Source organism: Canis lupus, chromosome 11, assembly GCF_048164855.1.
Source record: "Canis lupus baileyi chromosome 11, mCanLup2.hap1, whole genome shotgun sequence".
NCBI lineage: Eukaryota > Metazoa > Chordata > Mammalia > Carnivora > Canidae > Canis > Canis lupus.
Genome location: NC_132848.1, coordinates 37,818,343 through 37,838,068, shown reverse-complemented (window position 1 = coordinate 37,838,068; position 19,726 = coordinate 37,818,343). Strand labels below are relative to the sequence as shown.

The window sequence follows — 19,726 nt, the reverse complement described above, 5'->3', positions numbered from 1 at the left end:
AAGGGCATTGTAGATCTTTATAAATATTTGAGGACTGTTCTATGGCAAAGTTAGGTGTGGATGTTTATTTCTGTGACCAAACTGTGACACAGAGTGGCAGGTTTGGGCTATGTTAAATGGCAACCTTTAAAAAATAGACAGGGCTACTTCATTAGGTAGTATCATTGAAAGTGTTTGAAAGTTGGGTCTAGAATGATCCCTGGTATTAAGGTGATTGGTATGTGAGGCCTATGACTTTTGAGATTCTGTTTTGCCTTGATTTGAAATTTTAACCAGTTGTTCCGACCATTTATAAAAGAATTTTTAGATTCTATTATTTGTGTTCCTTAGGATGTGTGCTTCCAATTTTCTCTTTTAGGGCAGTGGTCTTAATTCTTTTTATGATCAGCGGGAATACATAGGCAGAAGTGTTCATTATTGGAAAAAAGTTTTGCCAATGTTGAAGACAATCAAAAAGAAGAGCAGTATTCCTGAACCTACGGACCCTTTGTTTAAACATTTTCATAGTGCAGACATTCAGGTAATGGAAGATCCTTTTGTGAATGAACTGGAAATGTGAATTTCCAGTTTACAAACAAAGAAATAGAATTACAAACTGTTTAAGTCAATTGCCTGGATACTTGTTCCTTTTCTTGTTTTCAAAACCCACTAGCTATCACAAAATATAGTAGAAAAGAAGACTGAGCTGTTACTTAGATCATGTAAAATCTTTGGGAAATCACTTGGGTTTGATATTCTGGGGAGACGCAGTTGGACTAAAAATTACTAAATGTGTTTAGGCATCTGAAGTTGGCGAATACGAGGAAGAAGCACACATAACATTTGCTATATTGGATGTAGTTAATGGAAATATAGAAGATGCTATGACTGCTTTTGAATCTGTAAAAAATGTTGTTTCTTACTGGAATCTTGCATTGGTAAGTAGATGGTGATACGTGAATTAAAAGCTTTTTGTTTTAAAAACCTAATTGTTTCATAAAAGCATTTTTGTATAGATTTTTCACAGAAAAGCGGAAGACATTGAAAATGATACCCTTTCTCCTGAAGAACAAGAAGAGTGTAAAAATTACCTGAGAAAGGCCAGGGACTACCTAATAAAGATTTTAGATGACAGCGATTCCAATCTTTCAGTGGCCAAGAAGGTAAGCTGCAGGCTGTTTGTACTTTCTTGCTGTTGCTAGCTGGATGGTAACTATTTTTGCTTTGATTTTATAGTTTGATAATTTCAAAAATACTCAGTAATACTTATTAGTGCACAGAAGTGGTGTGTATATATTAGCATTGCTTTTTCTTAGGTTTGGTCTTCATTCATTCATTCATTCATTCATTCATTTTTTTAAAGATTTTATTTATTTATGAGAGACCCACACAGAGAGAGAGACACAGGCAGAGGGAGGAGCAGGCTCCATGCAGGGAGCCTGATGTCGGACTCTATCCCAGGTCTCCAGGATCACACCCTGGACTGAAGGTGGCGCTAAACCGCTGGGCCACCGGGGCTTCCCGGTGTTTCTTTTTTTAAACTTGGGAATCTAGCTTTTTTCCTACAAAAGTACTTGTTAGGGAATTTAGAAAAGGCTTATAAGGCAGAACATTCATTTTTTTGTTATCTTGGCAATGTAATCAAAGCAAATACTGCAGGAGCACCTGGGTGGCTCAGTGACTGAACACCTGCCTTTGAGTCAAGTTGTGATCCTGGGATCGAGTCCCATATTGGGCTCTCTGCAGGGAGTCTGCTTCTCCGTCTGCCTAGGTCTCTGCCCGTCTCTGTGTCTCTCTCATAAATAAATAAATAAAATCTGAAAAAATAAAGCAGTGAGCGGCAGATGGGCTGTGGCCATCGCGGCCCTGGAGTTTCCGCTTGTACTCTGCGCTTGTGGAGCGGGCTTCTGGGCACTTGGCAGACACATGAGAGAGACCCAACAGCGAGCTGCGTTACTGTCCTGGGAGCTCATTCCCATGAGAGTAGAACTTCTACGAAAGAAGAAAAAGGTAAATCCTAAAAAGATCAAGCAGTAAAGGACTGTTTGAAAAAAAGGATCAGATGACTGGAGAAAGCTAGCCAAGAGCTAATTCCCATTGAAGATTTTATTACACCTGTGAAGAAGCTCTTGGATAAAACAAGACAGCGGCCTAACATGGAGCTTCCCTTTTGAAGAGAGTGAGCAGAGAGCTCTGCTTCTCAAGAAGTGGTCCCTCTACAAGCATCAAGAACACGAGAAGGAGAGGGATGCCATCACATCCATGCTTGAGTCCCAGCAGGAAGCTCTGCAGGATATGCTGCTACTCATATCCCCAGAGCTACATGCGGAGGCTAGCTATCAAGTGGGACCCCAATTTGTTCCCCTTTGAAAGAGAAGGGCCAGATTACACACCACCAATCTTCAGCTACCAGCCCCCTGAGGGCAGGTACCATGACATCACCAAGGTGTACACACAGGTGGAGTTTAAGAAGTAGAGCTGCAGGCACCTGTCCTGTCCACAGAACACACTGCCCTTTCAAGCCAGAATGACCAGGGTACAGGCCTGCTTGTCACAGAATCAGGCATGCTGTGAATAAATACATTTAATCAAGAAAAAATAAATAAAAAATAAAGCAAATGTTGCAGCCTAAGGACCGCTGTTAATTTGGCAGTTAAACATTTCACTGAAATTAAAAGTAGTTGCTGACACCTTCAGAACATTTCTTCTCATCTTTACCATTTGCTATGGACTTTATTTTTTCTGTCAGCAGTTTGAGACTGTCATCATGGTATTAACTTTAGTTGTATTCATCCTTAAACATCATTTGTTGATTAATTCATGTTGCTGCTCTTATATTAGGGATGATATTGTCTGGTACATTCTGGCATCTGTGTTTCTCTCCCCATTCAAAATTAATAAAAAATTCAAAAATAATAAAAATAAAAACAGTAGCTTATTTTGTTCATGTGGAAAAACTTCCCAAGTTAACATTCCTCTACCATTATTGTTAACAAGAGAGAGAAAAACATCACACTTTAGCGTCAGAAGACTTTAGATCATACAGCAGTTTCATGTGTGTTCCTATGTAAAGTATTAAATGCTTATTATACAAAAGTAAGAACATGTAAGTAAATTAGTAAGATAAAGTCTTTGTATTTATTTCAGAGTTGTTTATTTTTGCAAACCAAAGCCCTTGATTCATGCCTTTTGTTTTTAGTTGCCTGTGCCACTGGAGTCCGTAAAAGAGATGCTTAATTCGGTTATGCAGGAACTCGATGACTATAGTGAAGGAGGTGCTCTTTATAAAAATGGTTCTTTGCGAAATGCAGATTCAGAAATAAAACATTCTACACCATCTCCCAGTATATATTCTCTATCACCAAGTAAAAGTTACAAGGTAAGTAGAAAGAAATGAATCCCTCCATTGCAGAATAGTTTCCATTCTAAATGCTTTAAATATTTTTTTATTTTTTTAGTTTTCTCCCAAAACTCCACCTCGATGGGCAGAAGATCAAAATTCTTTACTGAAAATGATCTGCCAACAAGTAGAGGCCATTAAGGTAAATTACTTAATATCTTTAAACTGTGCCTCTCTTATTCCCAGGTTTCTTCTTTGACTATTCCCTCACTTCTTTGTAAAGTTGTTCAAAATGTCCCTTTGCCATTCTACTGTAGAGTCCTCCTGTTTTGTATATGTCTACCATGAAATTAACCATATTATTTTTCCTATTTTTTAATTTAAATTTTTAAACTTTAATTCAAGTATAGTTAACCTAGTGTTACATTAATTTTAGATGTACAATATAGTGATTTAACAATTCTGTATATTACTCTGCTTATCAAATTAAATGTATTTTTTTATTTAAAAATTTTCTTTATTTAAATTCAGTTAAGTTAAATTCAATTAAGTTAACATATAGTGTATTGTTAGTTTCAGGGGTAGAATTAGTGATTCATCAGTAGTATGTAACACCCAGTGCCCATTGCATTAGGTCATTAGGTGCCCTCCTTTTTTTTTTTTTTTTTTAAAGCCGAGGTTTATTTATTTTATTTTATTTTTTTAAAGATTTTATTTATTTATTCATAGAGACACAGAGAGAGAATGAGAGGCAGAGACACAGGCAGAGGGAGAAGCAGGCTCCATGCAGAGAGCCTGACTTGGGACTTGATCCAGGGTCTCCAGGATCACACCCCAGGCTGCAGGCAGCACTAAACCGCTGCGCCACCGGGGCTGCCCAGGTGCCCTCCTTAATGCCCATCACTAAATTACCCCATTCCCCCCACTCACTCCCCTTCAGTCACCCTGTTTGTTCCTTATAGTTAAGAGTCTCTTATGGTTTTTCTCCCTCTCTGTTTTTATCTCATTTTATATTCCTTCCCTTCCCCTATGTTCATCCTTTTGTTTCTTAAATTCCACCTATGAGTGAAATTATATGGTATTTGTCTTTTTCTGACTGATTTATTTTGCTGAGCACAATACCCTCTAGTTCCATCCATGTCATTGCACACGGCAAGATTTCATTCTTTTTTTTTTTTTTTTTAATAATTTATTTTATTTATTCATGAGAGACACAGAATCAGAGACACAGGCAGAGGGAGAAGCAGGCTCCATGCAGGGAGCCTGATGTGGGACTTGATCCCGGGACTCCAGGATTATGCTCTGGGCCGAAGGCAGGTGCTAAACCGATGAGCCACCCAGGGATCCCCGATCTCATTCTTTTTGATATCTGAGTGATACTCTGGTGTGTGTGTGTGCATGCACGTGTATGTGTGTATATATAAAAAGCATTTTATATATGTATATATAAAACATATACATACACACATATATAGAAAATATATTTTGAAGTTTTATATATAAAACTATATATATAGTATATATAGTTATATATATGTGTGTGTATATACATATATATATGTATATATATATATAAAAACATCTTTATCCATTCATCTCTTGATAGATATCTTGGCTCTTTCCATAGTTTGGTTATTGTGGACATTGCTGTATAAACATTGGGGTACATGTGTCCCTTTGAATCACTATGTTTGTATCCTTTGGATAACTACCTGGTAGTATAATTGCTGGGTGGTAGGGTAGCTCTATTTTTAACTTTTTGAGGAACCGCCGTACTGTTTTCCATTGTGGCTGCACCAATTTGCATTCCCACCAAGATAAATGTGTTCTTAATCCCATTTACCTATTTTACCCATCTCCCCTCTGATAACCTCTGTTCTCTATAGTTGAGTGTGTTTTTCTGGTTTATCCCCCCCCCCCCCCTTTGTTTTGTTTCTTACATTCCACATAGAAGTGAAATCATATGGCATTTGTCTTTCTCTGGTTTATTTTGCTTAGCATTATACTCTCTAGATCCATCCACATTTTTGTAAATGGCAGGATTTCTTTCTATTGATTGATTGAAGATTTTATTTATTCGTGAGAGACGCACAGAGAGAGGCGAAGACATAGGCAAAGAGAGAAGCAGGTGTAGGGAGCCTGACGTGGGACTTGATCCTGGGACTCCAGGATCACGCCCTGGGTCAAAGGCAGATGCTTAACCACTGAGCCACCCAGGTGTCCTGGATTTCATTCTTTTTAATGACTGAATAATATTCCTTTGTATATATGCACACCACATCTTTTTTATCCATCTCTCATTGGCCACTTGTACTGCTTCCATAATTTGGCTATTGTAAATAATGCTGCAATAAACATAGGGGTGCATATATCCCTTTGAATTAGTGTTTTCATATTCTCTAGGTAAATACCCAGAATTATGATTACTGGATCGTATGGTAGTTCTATTTTTAATTTTTTAAGAACCTCACAAACTGTCTTCCACAGTTGCTGTGCTGTTTGTACTCCCACCAAGTGTATGAAGGTTCCGTTTTCTCCACATCCTTGTCAGCACTTAATTGTTTCTTGTGTTTTTGATTTTAGTCATCTTGACAGATGCGAGGTGATATCTCATTGTGGTTTTGATTTTCCTTTCTATGATGTTGAGCAACTTTTCATGTGTCTTTAGGCCCTAACCACATTTTTAATTTTTTTTTTTATTTTTTATTTTTTATTTATTTTTTTAATTTTTTTTTTATTTATTTATGATAGTCACAGAGAGAGAGAGAGAGAGGCAGAGACACAGGCAGAGAGAGAAGCAGGCTCCATGCACCGGGAGCCCGACATGGGATTCGATCCCGGGTCTCCAGGATCGCGCCCTGGGCCAAAGGCAGGCGCCAAACCGCTGCGCCACCCAGGGATCCCCCTAACCACATTTTTTAAATTACTTGTTTCTGCTTCCTCCACCAGGTGTGAATCCTTCAAAGGGAAAGATTCTTTTATCCAAAACATAGCAGCATTCCTGATATAGAGGTGGTTCCCAAGTGATCGAATTGAACTAGAGAAATAAACTAATCATATCTTGGTCTAGGAGTTCATTTCTCAGACTGATTGGTTGTGTGTGTCGTATTTTGTAGCTAGATATTGATATGTGGTCTGAGTTCCACATAACTTAATTATGTAAGGAAATGGCTATGTATTTGTGATCTTATTTTAGCTTTATGAAAGTAATCTTAACTGTTAGGCTCACAGAAGCTTTATTTACTTATTTGGAATTAGAAGTGCAAGTAGGTTGTTTCATCCTCATTGGATAAGAACTAAAGCACCGATAGTTTTGAAGTTACAGCAAGTAAATCCTGATGTGTGTGCGGTTATTACAGTGTTATCAGCAATGTGAGAGACCTAACAAAAATGCTGTTTGGAGGGAAACAGAATTTTGGATTTGCACAAAGTTTTGTATGTTAGTTTTATACAATTGTGGCCTATTATGATATTACATACCACCTTTGGGTTGTAAGTTCAGCTACCCAGGGTTGTATTCTGTAGAAGTGTAGTGGAACATTACTCTGTGTTCTGAAAATCTGGGTTTTAATGGTAACTCTGCCACTAATTAATGCTCTGAGCCAAGCACTTCATTACTTTTCTATTTGTGTGGCTTTTCATCTGTAGAGTAAGAATTGTTGAAACCACTTCTCAGCACATTTTGTAGGTGTTTGAATTTTTAAAATTATGATTATAGCATTAATTGCATGTTCAAAACTACAGTCCAGATACCAGTAGTGACTATTAAATTTTTCCAGGTGATTCCATCAGTTTCTAATTTTTGGATGTGTAGCATCTAGGCTAAACACAGTAGATGGATGAATGGGGAAAATTTTATTTAACTTGAAAATTCAACATATTTCTGATCTCAGTATTTAGGGTTTTGGGAAATACCTATTTGAAAACACTTTTAGAAGAAGAAAGCAGATATGCTGGTGTGTCTGTGACCTTACCTGCAGCAGGCTGGTCAGATACCTGGACCCATATACAGATATTTGATACTGTTTTCAAAAACTACTGTTGACTGATGCCACTGTAGTTTCTTTGGAAAAAGAAGTAGTTTCTTGATAAGTGCCTGTTTTGTAAGGGACATTTTGTAGTTTCTGCGATTGGGGAGACTGTTGCCATTTAGTTGTCTGTAAAACAATAGAGATGTGATAACTAGCCACCTAGCCACTGTTAGAAAACAGTATGTCTGTTTTCTGTAGGCAGCAGGGTGGTATGAAAACATATTTGGAGTAAAATCTGGTTTGAATTCTAGCTGTGCTATTTCCTGTATCCTTTTTTCCCTCATTTTAAGATGTGAGTTAATATTGTTACCTGGGTAAGGATTGAGAATTTAGAGTGCCTGGACTATATGATTATATACTTAATATATACTAAGCAGGTAACAGTTATTTTCCTTTTCCTAGTGGATCATTACAGCGTCAACCTTGAAGGATTTTTAAGCAATTGTGTATAGTATCAGGAGGTAATTTGGAACATTGAGTAGCCCAGATGGACTGGAGAGGAAAACAGTGGAAAGGAGGTGCTAGAAGGATGTTTGGGGCAATACTTCTGAGGACCAAAAATATCAGAGAAGTTTAATTTGTAGGTACTTGTGTTTTTGAGCAAGGAAGTGTCTTGGCTAGAGCTCAACTCTAGGGGCACCTAGGTGGCTCAGTTAAGCATCTATCTGCCTTTGGCTTAGGTCATGATCCCAGGATCCTGGGATTGAGCCCTCTGTTGGGCTCAGTGGGGAGTCTGCTTCTCCCTCTTCCTCTTCCTCTGCTTCTGCTCTCTCCTCACTGTCTCTCTCTCTCTCTCTCTCAATAAATAAAATCTTAAAGCAAACCTTAACTTTGGAAAGATTAATTTAGGCAAGTGTGGAATGGAAATGGAGATGAAGCCATCTAGGAGGTTATCAGTTTAGGTGATAGCTAACTGTAATCTGGAATGAATTTGGTAATATGGTACTAAGGAATGAAAGAATGGGAGGAAATAAATTTTAACAAATTGAGGATCATTTTCTTAAATCGGCCCCTAATACATAGATCTTACTAGAATATCGAATCTCTAAAAACACATTAAGTATTTAAAGTACCTAAATTTAAAATATTTATTTGCTCTAGCACTGTTTCTGGCATGACAGAGTTGCTTACAGTTGTTTTCTTTCTCCAACAGAAAGAAATGCAGGAGTTGAAACTACATAGTAGTAACTCAGGGTCCCCTCATCGTTGGCCTGCAGAGAATTATGGACCAGATTCAGTGCCTGATGGATATCAGGGATCCCAGACTTTTCATGGAGCTCCACTAACAGGTTAGTTGGCAACTAGATAATTCCACATTTTAGTAAAATCACTGTACTTTCCCCTCCTTTACACAATAACTTGTGAACTCACCTTGTCTATATACATTTGTGTATATATACATGTTTATATATGTCTGCTTATATGTTTCTTAAGTTGTGTTTGGTATTACTGAGATTTTTATAACTCTAAGCAGAAACAAGCTTTATCTTAACCTCTTTGTATATAAAGGTTTAAAGAAACCTTTAATATGTATGTCAGAGAAGCTGACACTGAGGTAGAACTATTCCTTACTTTTGGCAAATGTTACCTGATATTGTTAGGCATTAAGAGATGGCTAAATAAAACCTTCTTTGGAATTATTTTGGTGATATACTAAGAGGTATGATATTCATAGGAAATCTTGTGTATTTTGAAATGCAATGGTCATACCGATAAGGAAGGAGTTGGAGCTTGGGCTATACTGGAATTTGAAGTTGTGCTGTCTAGTAGATAGTGATCTCTGAGTCAGTTTGTGTGCTAGAAATGTGGGGATAAAACTTGCCTCACATTATTGTGAACATTTTTGTATGTGTGGGTGTGTGTTAGGCATTTACTTAGAGTTATAGTAAACACTTAATGAAGAGGGGTGTCCCGTGGGTTGTCTGTGTGCAGAAGTGCTTTGTGCATGTAATTTTACTTAATCATGGTAACCCAGAATGGTAGATGCCATCATGAGTTCATTTTTTTTAAAGATTTTATTTATTAGAACGAGAGCAAGAGAGATACCACAAGCTGGGGGTGGAGGGGGAAGAGGGAGAAGCAGATTCCTGGCTGAGCAGGGAGCCTGACATGGGGCAAATCCCAGGACCCTAGGATCATGACCTTAGCTGAAGGCAAATGTGTAACCGACTGTGCCACCGAGGTGCTGTATGAATTCTGTTTTTATAGATGAGGAGATAGGTTTAGTAAGGTTAGTTAATTTATCCATTATTGTATGGCTAACTGTTGGTAGAGTCAGGGTTGAAACTTGAGTGATCTTAAATGTAAAGCCATTTGATAGTATGATATATTGCCCCCAGGCAGCCAGAAATGATAATAAAAACAGGTTTCTTTGGCATGAGATAGATTGCTGAAATGGTAGTAGTATGCTTTTTTTCCTAAATGGTTTTAACCCAGGGAAGATTTAGAGTAGTATGTTCCAGTTTAGATGAGCACATGTATATGATGGTCCATAGGGGCATACTGAAGGCAGCCTCACTATCCTCTTTTGACAGTGTCTTCTAAATGCAGACAAAATAAATCTTTGTAAAGTCAGACTTACTAAATGTTATAAGTCATAGATAAATACATGAAATGTCAAGAGTTCAAACATTGCTCACTTAAAAACCATGTGCACTATGTAGAGCCTTGCATAGAGAAGATAAGTAAACTGGCTAGCCTTTTCTAGGGCTTTTTGAATGCTGTGTGGAATTGATCATTTGGCACCTTTTGAGTCACAATTTCCATTTCTTCTGTGTACAGACATAAATGGTCTTCTGGTTGTTAAACATAACATTCACATTGTCTCATTTTATTCTTGCAATTACCCTATGAAATGTGTAGAAGCAGCACATCCTCATTTTACAGTTGAGAAAATGGAGACCCCAAACAGCTAATTGACAAGGTCACAAAGCAGCTTTGTGGCCCTGAAAGGAGAGCTCAAGTTCGCTGTTATGCATTCCTGTGCTCACACATTTTGTTTTTCTTAATGAAAGTAAAAATATACCAAGATTGTATATTTGTTTTTTTTAGTAAGATGATTAAAAAACTTGATTAATAAACTTACAGGAAATATTCAGAAGTCCTGAGCAATGTATACTAAAAACTAACTGTACCATATAGAATGCTATTAACGTTTTGGATCATTTCCTTCTGGTCCTTTCTCTTTGTATGTGTAAAGAATTTTTAGTGAGATTTTTATCATTATTATGTTGTAAGTAGATGAGTGATCTGTTTTTGAAATATCAGAGTTCTGAACATTTTTCTTAAATGTTTTTTGAAAATACTATTAACGAATACAGGGTATCCCATCATGTAGAAGCATTGTAAATTTTATTCCCTTACTATTTCCAGTTTGTTATAAATAATGCTGTGGACACATTCTTAGGATTGTTAGAGTATTAAAAAATTTTTTTTTTGTGTTGGAAAATTACTTTCCGGAAAAGCTATGCCAGTTTACACTCTTTTCCCATCATTATCTGATAGTGCCCATCTCATTGCATTCTTGCTTAGTGTTAACTATTACTAATTTCTAAAAACCTTCAATTTTTAAAAACAAAAATGATAATTAGTTTTTATTTTTTATACTAGACATGTTCAATACTTTATAATCTTTTATATTTCCTGAGTTATCTGTTTATTTGGTATTTTTTTCTGTTAGATTAATTTTAGTAGGTTTATAAGAACTCTTTAATTTTTTTTTTCCCCCACTATGGAGAGTCACTAGTCACTGATAAAGTCACTAGTTAAATTTTCAGACTTTATGATTCTTGGCTCATATCCATTAGCTTGTTCTGTGTTCTGTTCCTTTTTTTCTCCCCAGAATGTTTCCACAATAACCATCTTTACCAGGTAGTTCCATTAGTTTTCCAAATTCAAACTTGGGCTTCTTTAGCAATTTTTACTTTTCTAGTCACTGTAAAGAGAAGATAAGTAGACTGACTAGTCTTTTCTTGGTCTTTTTCAGGGCTTTCTAGAATCAATTGTTTAGCCCCTCTTGGGTCACAGTTTACATTTCTTCCACGACAAGGCATAAATGGTCTTTAAGTTGTTTTGTTTTATGATAAAGCTTTTCTCATAAAACAGATCAAGCAAATGATGGTTGGTAGCTTTGCCCTGAACATGAGTGTCTTCTAGTTGTTGGTTTCCTGGTGAAACTCATACAAAACTGATGGAACAAATAGTTTGGACATCAGCATGAGTGTTGGTCATGATGTGTCTTTTTTTCTTTTTTTCTTTCTTTTTTTTTTTTTTTTTTTTTTTTTTTAAGCCAAGGAAACACATTTTGGTTACCTGTGAGATTCTTTGTGAATTTATCAGGTGATTTTTGACTGGAACGTTTTCAGCTTGAGTTTATAAAATGTAGCCTTATCTTCCTGAAAGTTTTCGAGGCTCACACTTTAAAAACATGGTCCCAAGGCCATCAGATGCATTTTGGTTCCTTAAGTCCTTTCTGTGACCAGTGTATCCCAATATTTCTGATGTTGAACATAGACTGTGCTTTCATATCATACCAATCTTTCTTAGAAAATGGACCAAACGCTTTCTTCTTGGCTCCTTTTTGATGCTTGTTGTGAGGCGCTTGTTCTTGTTGACCACTGTGGTGCTGCTCTCTTACTCCTCATGTGTCATATTTAGGGTTTTTTCCTAGTTTGTCATTTGATAATCTTCTTTATGGTATATTTTGATGTATAGAAATTTAAAAAAATCTATAGTTAAATCTTTCTTTGATTTCTATTGCTTTTGTAATTTATAGTTCTTGCCTAGATAGTCTTAACTGTAGTATAGACTTTTTTAACTGTTTTCTTTCTTTTCTTTTCTTTTTTTTTTTTTTTTTTTAGTTGCAACTACTGGCCCTTCAGTATATTATAGTCAGTCACCAGCATATAATTCCCAGTATCTTCTCAGACCAGCAGCTAATGTTACTCCCACAAAGGTAACAAAGGAATAATTTATACATTTATAAATATCTCCTTTTTAATTGTTCAGGCTTCCTTCAAAGAAATTCAAGAAGTAGTTCAGCATTAAAACTTATATTCCCATAAGATACAGATATTTTAAATTTCTTTCCAGATATAGAAGTTATGCTTCTTATTCATCCTATTTTTATGTTACAATACGTGTGAACATTTAGAATATTTTCTAAATGGGGTGGTGGTGGTATTGATGATGGGTCCTCCATCATTTTGTTTTTGGCGGAAATAGAACTAGAATGGCCTTGCTGAACCACTATGTGGTAAGTACTTTAGGCCTGAAGTGGCTATGTAGGTGTCTATTAACACCCAGTATTACAACCATAGTTGAGCTACAAAGCTTTGAAGACAGATAGCTTGGGTGCATTTAGACCCTGGCTCTTCTCACTGTGACCTTGGGCAAGTTTCTTAATCTCTCTATGCATTTGTTGCCTCATATGTAAAATGAGGATAATAATCCCTTAATTCATAGGGTTTTTGAGGATATTAAAATGAGATATTATATAAAGTGCTTAGGATAGTGCCCATTAGGCACATTAGTAAATGCTTGATAAATGTTAGTCTCCATCATCATCATCATTATTGTTAACATCATTTGACACATTATTTAGGAATAAAGAAGAAAATTATTCTATGCATTTATTGTAGAATTGGATTTTTAAAATTCTGTCATTAGTTAAGGTAATTTCCATTATATACCAAGAAAGGAGTATAACTGTAAGTATCTTTGTAAGCAATGTCTTCTCTCAATGCTGTGATACATACCTTAATGATATCTTTACCTTATAATGCTCATGTTTGTAGTTTGTGAGAATTGGTATCTAGTTATCTGTAGTATTGTGGACAACCTACAAAAATTTTTAATTTTTTTTCTTTTAGGGCCCAGTTTATGGCATGAATAGGCTTCCACCTCAGCAACATATATATGCCTATTCCCAACAGATGCATACACCACCAGTCCAAAGCTCATCTGCTTGTATGTTCTCTCAAGAGATGTATGGTCCTCCATTGCGCTTTGAGTCTCCTGCAACAGGAATTCTATCACCCAGGGGTGATGATTACTTTAATTACAATGTTCAACAAACAAGCACAAATCCACCTTTGCCAGAACCAGGTTATTTTACAAAACCCCCAGTTGCAGCTCATGCTTCAAGATCAGCAGAATCTAAGGTTATTGAATTTGGGAAAACTAATTTTGTTCAGCCTGTGCCAGGTGAAGGAATAAGACCATCTTTGACAGCACCTGCACACACAACACAGCCAACTCCTTTTAAATTTAACTCCAATTTCAAATCAAATGATGGTGACTTTACCTTTTCTTCACCGCAGGTTGTGACACAGCCCCCTTCCACAGCTTACAATAGTAATGAAAGCCTTTTAGGTCTGTTAACTTCAGATAAACCTTTGCAAGGAGATGGCTACAGTGGATCAAAAGCTAGTCAAACCGTTGGACCTCGAAATATGTTCAGTTTTGGAAGCAAAAATGTGCCTGGACTTTCATTTACTGAAAACATGGGTCCAAATCAGCAAAAGAATTCTGGTTTTCGTCGAAGTGATGACATGTTTACTTTCCACGGTCCAGGGAAATCAGTATTTGGAACACCTGCACCAGAGCTGGCCAACAAGAGTCATGAAACAGATGGAGGGAGTGCCCATGGTGATGACGATGATGATGGCCCTCACTTTGAGCCTGTGGTACCTCTTCCTGATAAGATTGAAGTAAAAACTGGTGAGGAAGATGAAGAAGAATTTTTTTGCAATCGTGCAAAATTGTTTCGTTTTGATGTAGAATCCAAAGAATGGAAGGAACGTGGAATTGGCAATGTAAAAATTCTAAGGCATAAAACATCTGGTAAAATTCGTCTTCTGATGAGACGAGAACAAGTATTGAAAATCTGTGCAAATCATTACATCAGTCCAGATATGAAACTGACCCCAAATGCTGGCTCTGATAGATCTTTCGTTTGGCATGCTCTTGATTATGCAGATGAGTTGCCTAAACCAGAACAACTTGCTATTAGATTCAAAACTCCTGAGGAAGCAGCACTTTTTAAGTGCAAGTTTGAAGAGGCCCAAAGCATTTTAAAAGCCTTAGGAGCAAATGTAGCCACAACAACAAATCAGGCTATGAGAATTGTAAAAGAACCCATGAGTCACGATAACAAAGATATTTGCAAATCTGATGCTGGTAACATGAATTTTGAATTTCAAATTGCAAAGAAAGAAGGGTCTTGGTGGTATTGTAATAGCTGCTCATTAAAGAATGCTGCAACTGCTAAGAAGTGTGTATCATGCCAGAATCTAAACCCAAACAAGAAAGAACTCCTTGGCCCACCATTAGTTGAAACTGTGTCTGCTCTTAAAACTGACCCAGAAAATACTTCAGATAGATTTGCATCGATGACTCCAAAGAAAGAAGGTCATTGGGATTGTAGTATTTGCTTAGTCAGAAATGAACCTACTGTATCTAGGTGCATTGCATGCCAGAATGCAAAGGCTGCTAACAAAAGTGGATCTTCATTTGTTCAGCAAGCTTCCTTTAAATTTGGCCAGGGAGATCTTCCTAAGTCTGTTAACAGTGATTTCAGATCTGTTTTTTCTGCGAAGGAGGCACAGTGGGATTGCAGTGTATGCCTTGTACAAAATGATGGAAGCTCTGCAAAGTGTGCTGCTTGTCAGAACCCAAGAAAACAGAGTTTACCTACTTCTTCTGTTTCAGCACCTCCTTCTTTTAAGTTTGGTACTTCAGAGATAGGTAAAACCCCAAAGAGTGGATTTGAAGACATGTTTGCTAAGAAGGAAGGACAATGGGATTGCAGTATTTGCTTAGTGCGAAATGAAGCAAATGCTACAATATGTGTTGCTTGTCAGAATCCAGGTAAACCAAGTCTATCCACCTCTTCTGTTCCAGCACCTGCCTCTTTTAAGTTTAGTACTTCAGAGACAAGTAAGGCTCCAAAGAGTGGATTTGAAGGAATGTTCACCAAGAAGGAAGGACAGTGGGATTGTAGTATTTGCCTAGTGCGAAATGAAGCAAGTGCTACCACGTGTGTTGCTTGCCAGAATCCAAGTAAACAAAATCAGCCTCCTTCTGCTGTTGTAGCACCTGCTGCTTCATCAGATACATGCAAGGCTCCAAAGAGTGGATTTGAAGGAATGTTCACCAAGAAGGAAGGACAGTGGGATTGCGGTATTTGCTTAGTGCGAAATGAAGCAAGTGCTACCACGTGTGTTGCTTGCCAGAATCCAAGTAAACAAAATCAGCCTGCTTCTGCTGTTCTAGCACCTGCTGCTTCATCAGATACATGCAAGGCTCCAAAGAGTGGATTTGAAGGAATGTTCACCAAGAAGGAAGGACAGTGGGATTGCGGTATTTGCTTAGTGCGAAATGAAGCAAGTGCTACCACGTGTGTTGCTTGCCAGAATCCAAGTAAACAAAATCAGCCTGCTTCTGCTGGTCTAGCACCTGCTTCATCAGATACATGCAAGGCTCCAAAGAGTGGATTTGAAGGAATGTTCACCAAGAAGGAAGGACAGTGGGATTGTAGTATTTGCTCTGTGCAAAATGAGAGTTCTTCCTTAAAATGTGTGGCTTGTCATGCCTCTAAACCAACTCATAAACCTGTTGCAGAAGCTCCTTCAGCTTTCGCGTTGGGCTCAAAAACTAAGTTAAGTGACTCTTCTGGAAGTCAGATTGGAACAGGATTTAAAAGTAACTTTTCTGAAAAAGCTTTTAAATTTGGTACTACAGAACAAGGATTTAAATTTGGGCATGTGGATCAAGAAAGTACACCTTCATTTACATTTCAGGGTTCTTCTAGTACAGATTCTAAGTCAACAAAAGAAGGATTTAGTTTTTCTGTCCCTATGTCTGCTGATGGATTTAAATTTGGCATTCAGGAGCCTGGAAATCAAGAGAAGAAAAGTGAAAAGCCCCTTGAAAATGACACTGGTGTTCAGGCTCAGGATATCAGTGGTCAGAAGAATGATAGTGGTGTGATTTTTGGTCAAACTGGTAGCACTTTTACCTTTGCAGATCTTGCAAAATCAACTTCAGGAGAAGGATTTCAGTTTGGCAAAAAAGACCCTAATTTCAAAGGATTTTCAGGTGCGGGAGAAAAATTATTCTCATCACAAAGTGGTAAAATGGCTGATAAAGCTGACACTTCTGCTGACCTTGAGAAAGATGATGATGCCTATCGGACTGAGGACAGTGATGACATCCATTTTGAACCAGTAGTTCAGATGCCTGAAAAAGTGGAACTTGTAACAGGAGAAGAAGATGAAAAAGTTCTTTATTCACAGCGGGTAAAATTATTTAGATTTGATGCTGAGATAAGTCAGTGGAAAGAAAGGGGCCTGGGAAACTTAAAAATTCTCAAGAATGAAGTAAATGGCAAACTGCGAATGCTAATGCGAAGAGAACAGGTACTAAAAGTGTGTGCTAATCATTGGATAACAACTACCATGAACCTGAAGCCTCTCTCTGGCTCTGACAGAGCATGGATGTGGTTAGCGAGTGATTTTTCTGATGGTGATGCCAAACTAGAGCAGTTGGCAGCAAAATTTAAAACACCAGAGCTGGCTGAAGAATTCAAACAGAAATTTGAGGAATGCCAGAGACTTCTATTAGATATACCACTTCAGACTCCTCATAAACTTGTAGATACTGGCAGAGCTGCCAAGTTAATCCAGAGAGCAGAAGAAATGAAGAGTGGATTAAAAGATTTCAAAACGTTTTTGACAAATGATCAAACAAAAGTCACTGATGGAGAGAGTGAGAGCTCTGATGCAGGTTCTGCCAATGCCTCCGATACAATCAGCAAGCCAAATCCCGAAAACACAGGGCCCACACTGGAGTGGGACAACTATGATTTAAGGGAAGATGCTTTGGATGATAGTGTGAGTAGTAGCTCAGTGCATGCTTCTCCATTGGCAAGTAGCCCCGTGAGGAAAAATCTCTTCCGCTTTGGTGAGTCAACAACAGGATTTAACTTTAGTTTTAAATCTGCTTTGAGTCCATCTAAGTCTCCTGCCAAGTTAAATCAGAGTGGTACCTCAGTTGGCACTGATGAAGAATCTGATGTTACTCAAGAAGAAGAGAGAGATGGACAGTATTTTGAACCTGTTGTACCTTTGCCTGATCTAGTGGAAGTGTCCAGTGGTGAGGAAAATGAACAAGTTGTTTTTAGTCACAGAGCAAAACTCTATAGGTATGATAAAGATGTTGGTCAGTGGAAAGAAAGAGGCATTGGTGATATAAAGATTTTACAGAATTATGATAACAAGCAAGTTCGCATCGTGATGAGAAGGGACCAGGTGTTAAAACTTTGTGCCAATCACAGAATAACTCCAGACATGACTTTGCAAAATATGAAAGGGACAGAACGAGTGTGGGTGTGGACTGCCTGTGATTTTGCAGATGGGGAAAGAAAAGTAGAACATTTAGCTGTCCGCTTTAAACTACAGGATGTTGCAGACTCATTTAAGAAAATATTTGATGAAGCAAAAATAGCACAAGAAAAAGATTCTTTGATAACACCTCATGTTTCTCGTTCAACCACTCCCAGAGAGTCTCCATGTGGCAAAATTGCTGTAGCTGTATTAGAAGAAACCACAAGAGAGCGGACAGATTTAACTCAGGATGATAACACAGCAGACGCAACTTCAGAAGTTGGAGAAGTATCTAGCACATCTGAAGCAACAACAAAAGCAGTGGTTTCTCCTCCGAAGTTTGTATTTGGTTCAGAGTCTGTTAAAAGTATTTTCAGTAGTGAAAAATCAAAACCATTTGCGTTTGGTCACAGTTCAGCCACTGGGTCTTTGTTTGGATTTAGTTTTAATGCACCTTTGAAAAATAACAGCAGTGAAGTCAGTTCAGTGGTCAAGAGTGGGTCTGAAAGAAGAGTGGAACCTAATGGTGAAGAGTCGAAGAATTCAGATAGCAAACAGTCTTCAGACGGCAAAGTCAGAAATCTCTTTGCTTTTCCAAAGGAGGAGTCCTCAACTAATTACACATTTAAAACACCAGAAAAGGGTAAGCACTTAGTCTTTAATGTGAGCAAATTTTTCTTCCATTGATTTGTAACTATTTTGCTTAACGCATATACTCTTTGTAGAGTACTAATGTTTTAGTAAAAGTTGGGTCATAAACACAGTGCTTCATGAACAGTGAAAATACTGGTATAGATTTTTTTTTTCTCCCTAAATGTGTTTCCCTGTGACTGTTTAAATAGCAACAAAGAGTGGGTGTGTGTAGGTCATTTAGGAGATCTGAGTAACTGGAAGATATTTATATCATGTTTAGTGCAGAGAGCAAGAACCTAATATAGTACCAAAGTTTAGTGACTCGTACTTAAATCACAAACATTAACTCAAGTCTCATTTTTTTTAAGTGTTCATTCTTCAATGTAGTATTCTCTTGTCACTCAAAAAACGTGGTACTGAGATGTACATATAATATATATAAGGTAGTCTTACCACTATTTATTAAATGATCAAAGAATGAAACTACCAGGATAAATGAATATGTGAGACAGCCAAATTGGTATAAATTGAGGGTCTCTGGCTTTTTGTATTTTAAAATCACATTCACTTTGATTCTCAAAATGTTCAAAAACAAAATACTCTTTATTTTCTAGGATTTAATTTTAGCCTTTTTAAATCTAATCCAATGGCTTTTTGGACCAGCATCCCTTCCTCACAGCCTGAAAACAAAGGTATAGAGCTAGTATTCTCAGTATGAGATGACTTTTTTTTTTTTTTTAAAGGAGCTGGTAGTCCTTTGCAAAATAACTGGCTGTATGAAATTAAGGACTTAACACTACAATGTGCATGTTAAAAGAATGTCTGTTTAAACAAGTACTTTTTGACTGGTGGTGTATGATACCCTTTAATACTGTTTTTGTTTTTTTAATGTACTCAGATATCATGTTTTCTCACTCCTGTACAACAATATTTTGAGATAGATCCATGTGGTCTTTACCTTTTGCTGCTTTGTACTTTGTTACTGTATTATTTTCGACTCTGCTTAATGAAGACCTGTGTTTTTCTAACATTTATCTTTAGCCAAAGGTAATGTTTGTGAGCATGTATACACATGGAACAGTTTCCCTTTTAGTTATCCTTTTGGACAGGGTTTAGAAAAATAATATTTGAAAGTAGACCCCGTTTTTAATAGCGACCATTATATACCTGGTATGTTACAAAAGTCAATGTTGGTATTAGAGAGGAATAATAGGAAGTGGGTGGGGGGGTCTATTGAAGACCTTCAGGAGCAAGGGTAGGGAAATGTAAACTGTTTATTAGTATCTAATAACATATCTTGAGCAGCCCAACTATGTTCAGTGATAAAATGACAATCCTTGATTTTGGGGCCCATCATT

The 19,726-nt window shown here is 37.3% G+C and overlaps 1 protein-coding gene and 1 pseudogene across 6 annotated transcripts in view; both read left to right on the top strand.

Annotated features, from left to right (window-relative positions):
• The window catches only part of LOC140643010 (E3 SUMO-protein ligase RanBP2), a 92,463-nt gene that overhangs the window by 55,679 nt on the left and 17,058 nt on the right, over positions 1-19,726 (top strand). For 3 of the 6 annotated variants that reach the window (XM_072844321.1, XM_072844318.1, XM_072844319.1), the window contains 9 exons: positions 359-520; positions 780-917; positions 996-1,142; positions 3,179-3,358; positions 3,438-3,521; positions 8,504-8,639; positions 12,210-12,304; positions 13,221-18,378; positions 18,983-19,060. In XM_072844321.1, the coding sequence (XP_072700422.1) occupies positions 359-520; positions 780-917; positions 996-1,142; positions 3,179-3,358; positions 3,438-3,521; positions 8,504-8,639; positions 12,210-12,304; positions 13,221-18,378; positions 18,983-19,060 (6,178 nt within the window). The remainder of the gene's footprint in view (positions 1-358; positions 521-779; positions 918-995; positions 1,143-3,178; positions 3,359-3,437; positions 3,522-8,503; positions 8,640-12,209; positions 12,305-13,220; positions 18,379-18,982; positions 19,061-19,726) is intronic. The other 3 variants (XM_072844320.1, XM_072844322.1, XR_012039393.1) reach the window with 2 other exon arrangements.
• On the top strand, positions 1,463-2,830 carry LOC140643014 (large ribosomal subunit protein mL40 pseudogene; annotated as a pseudogene).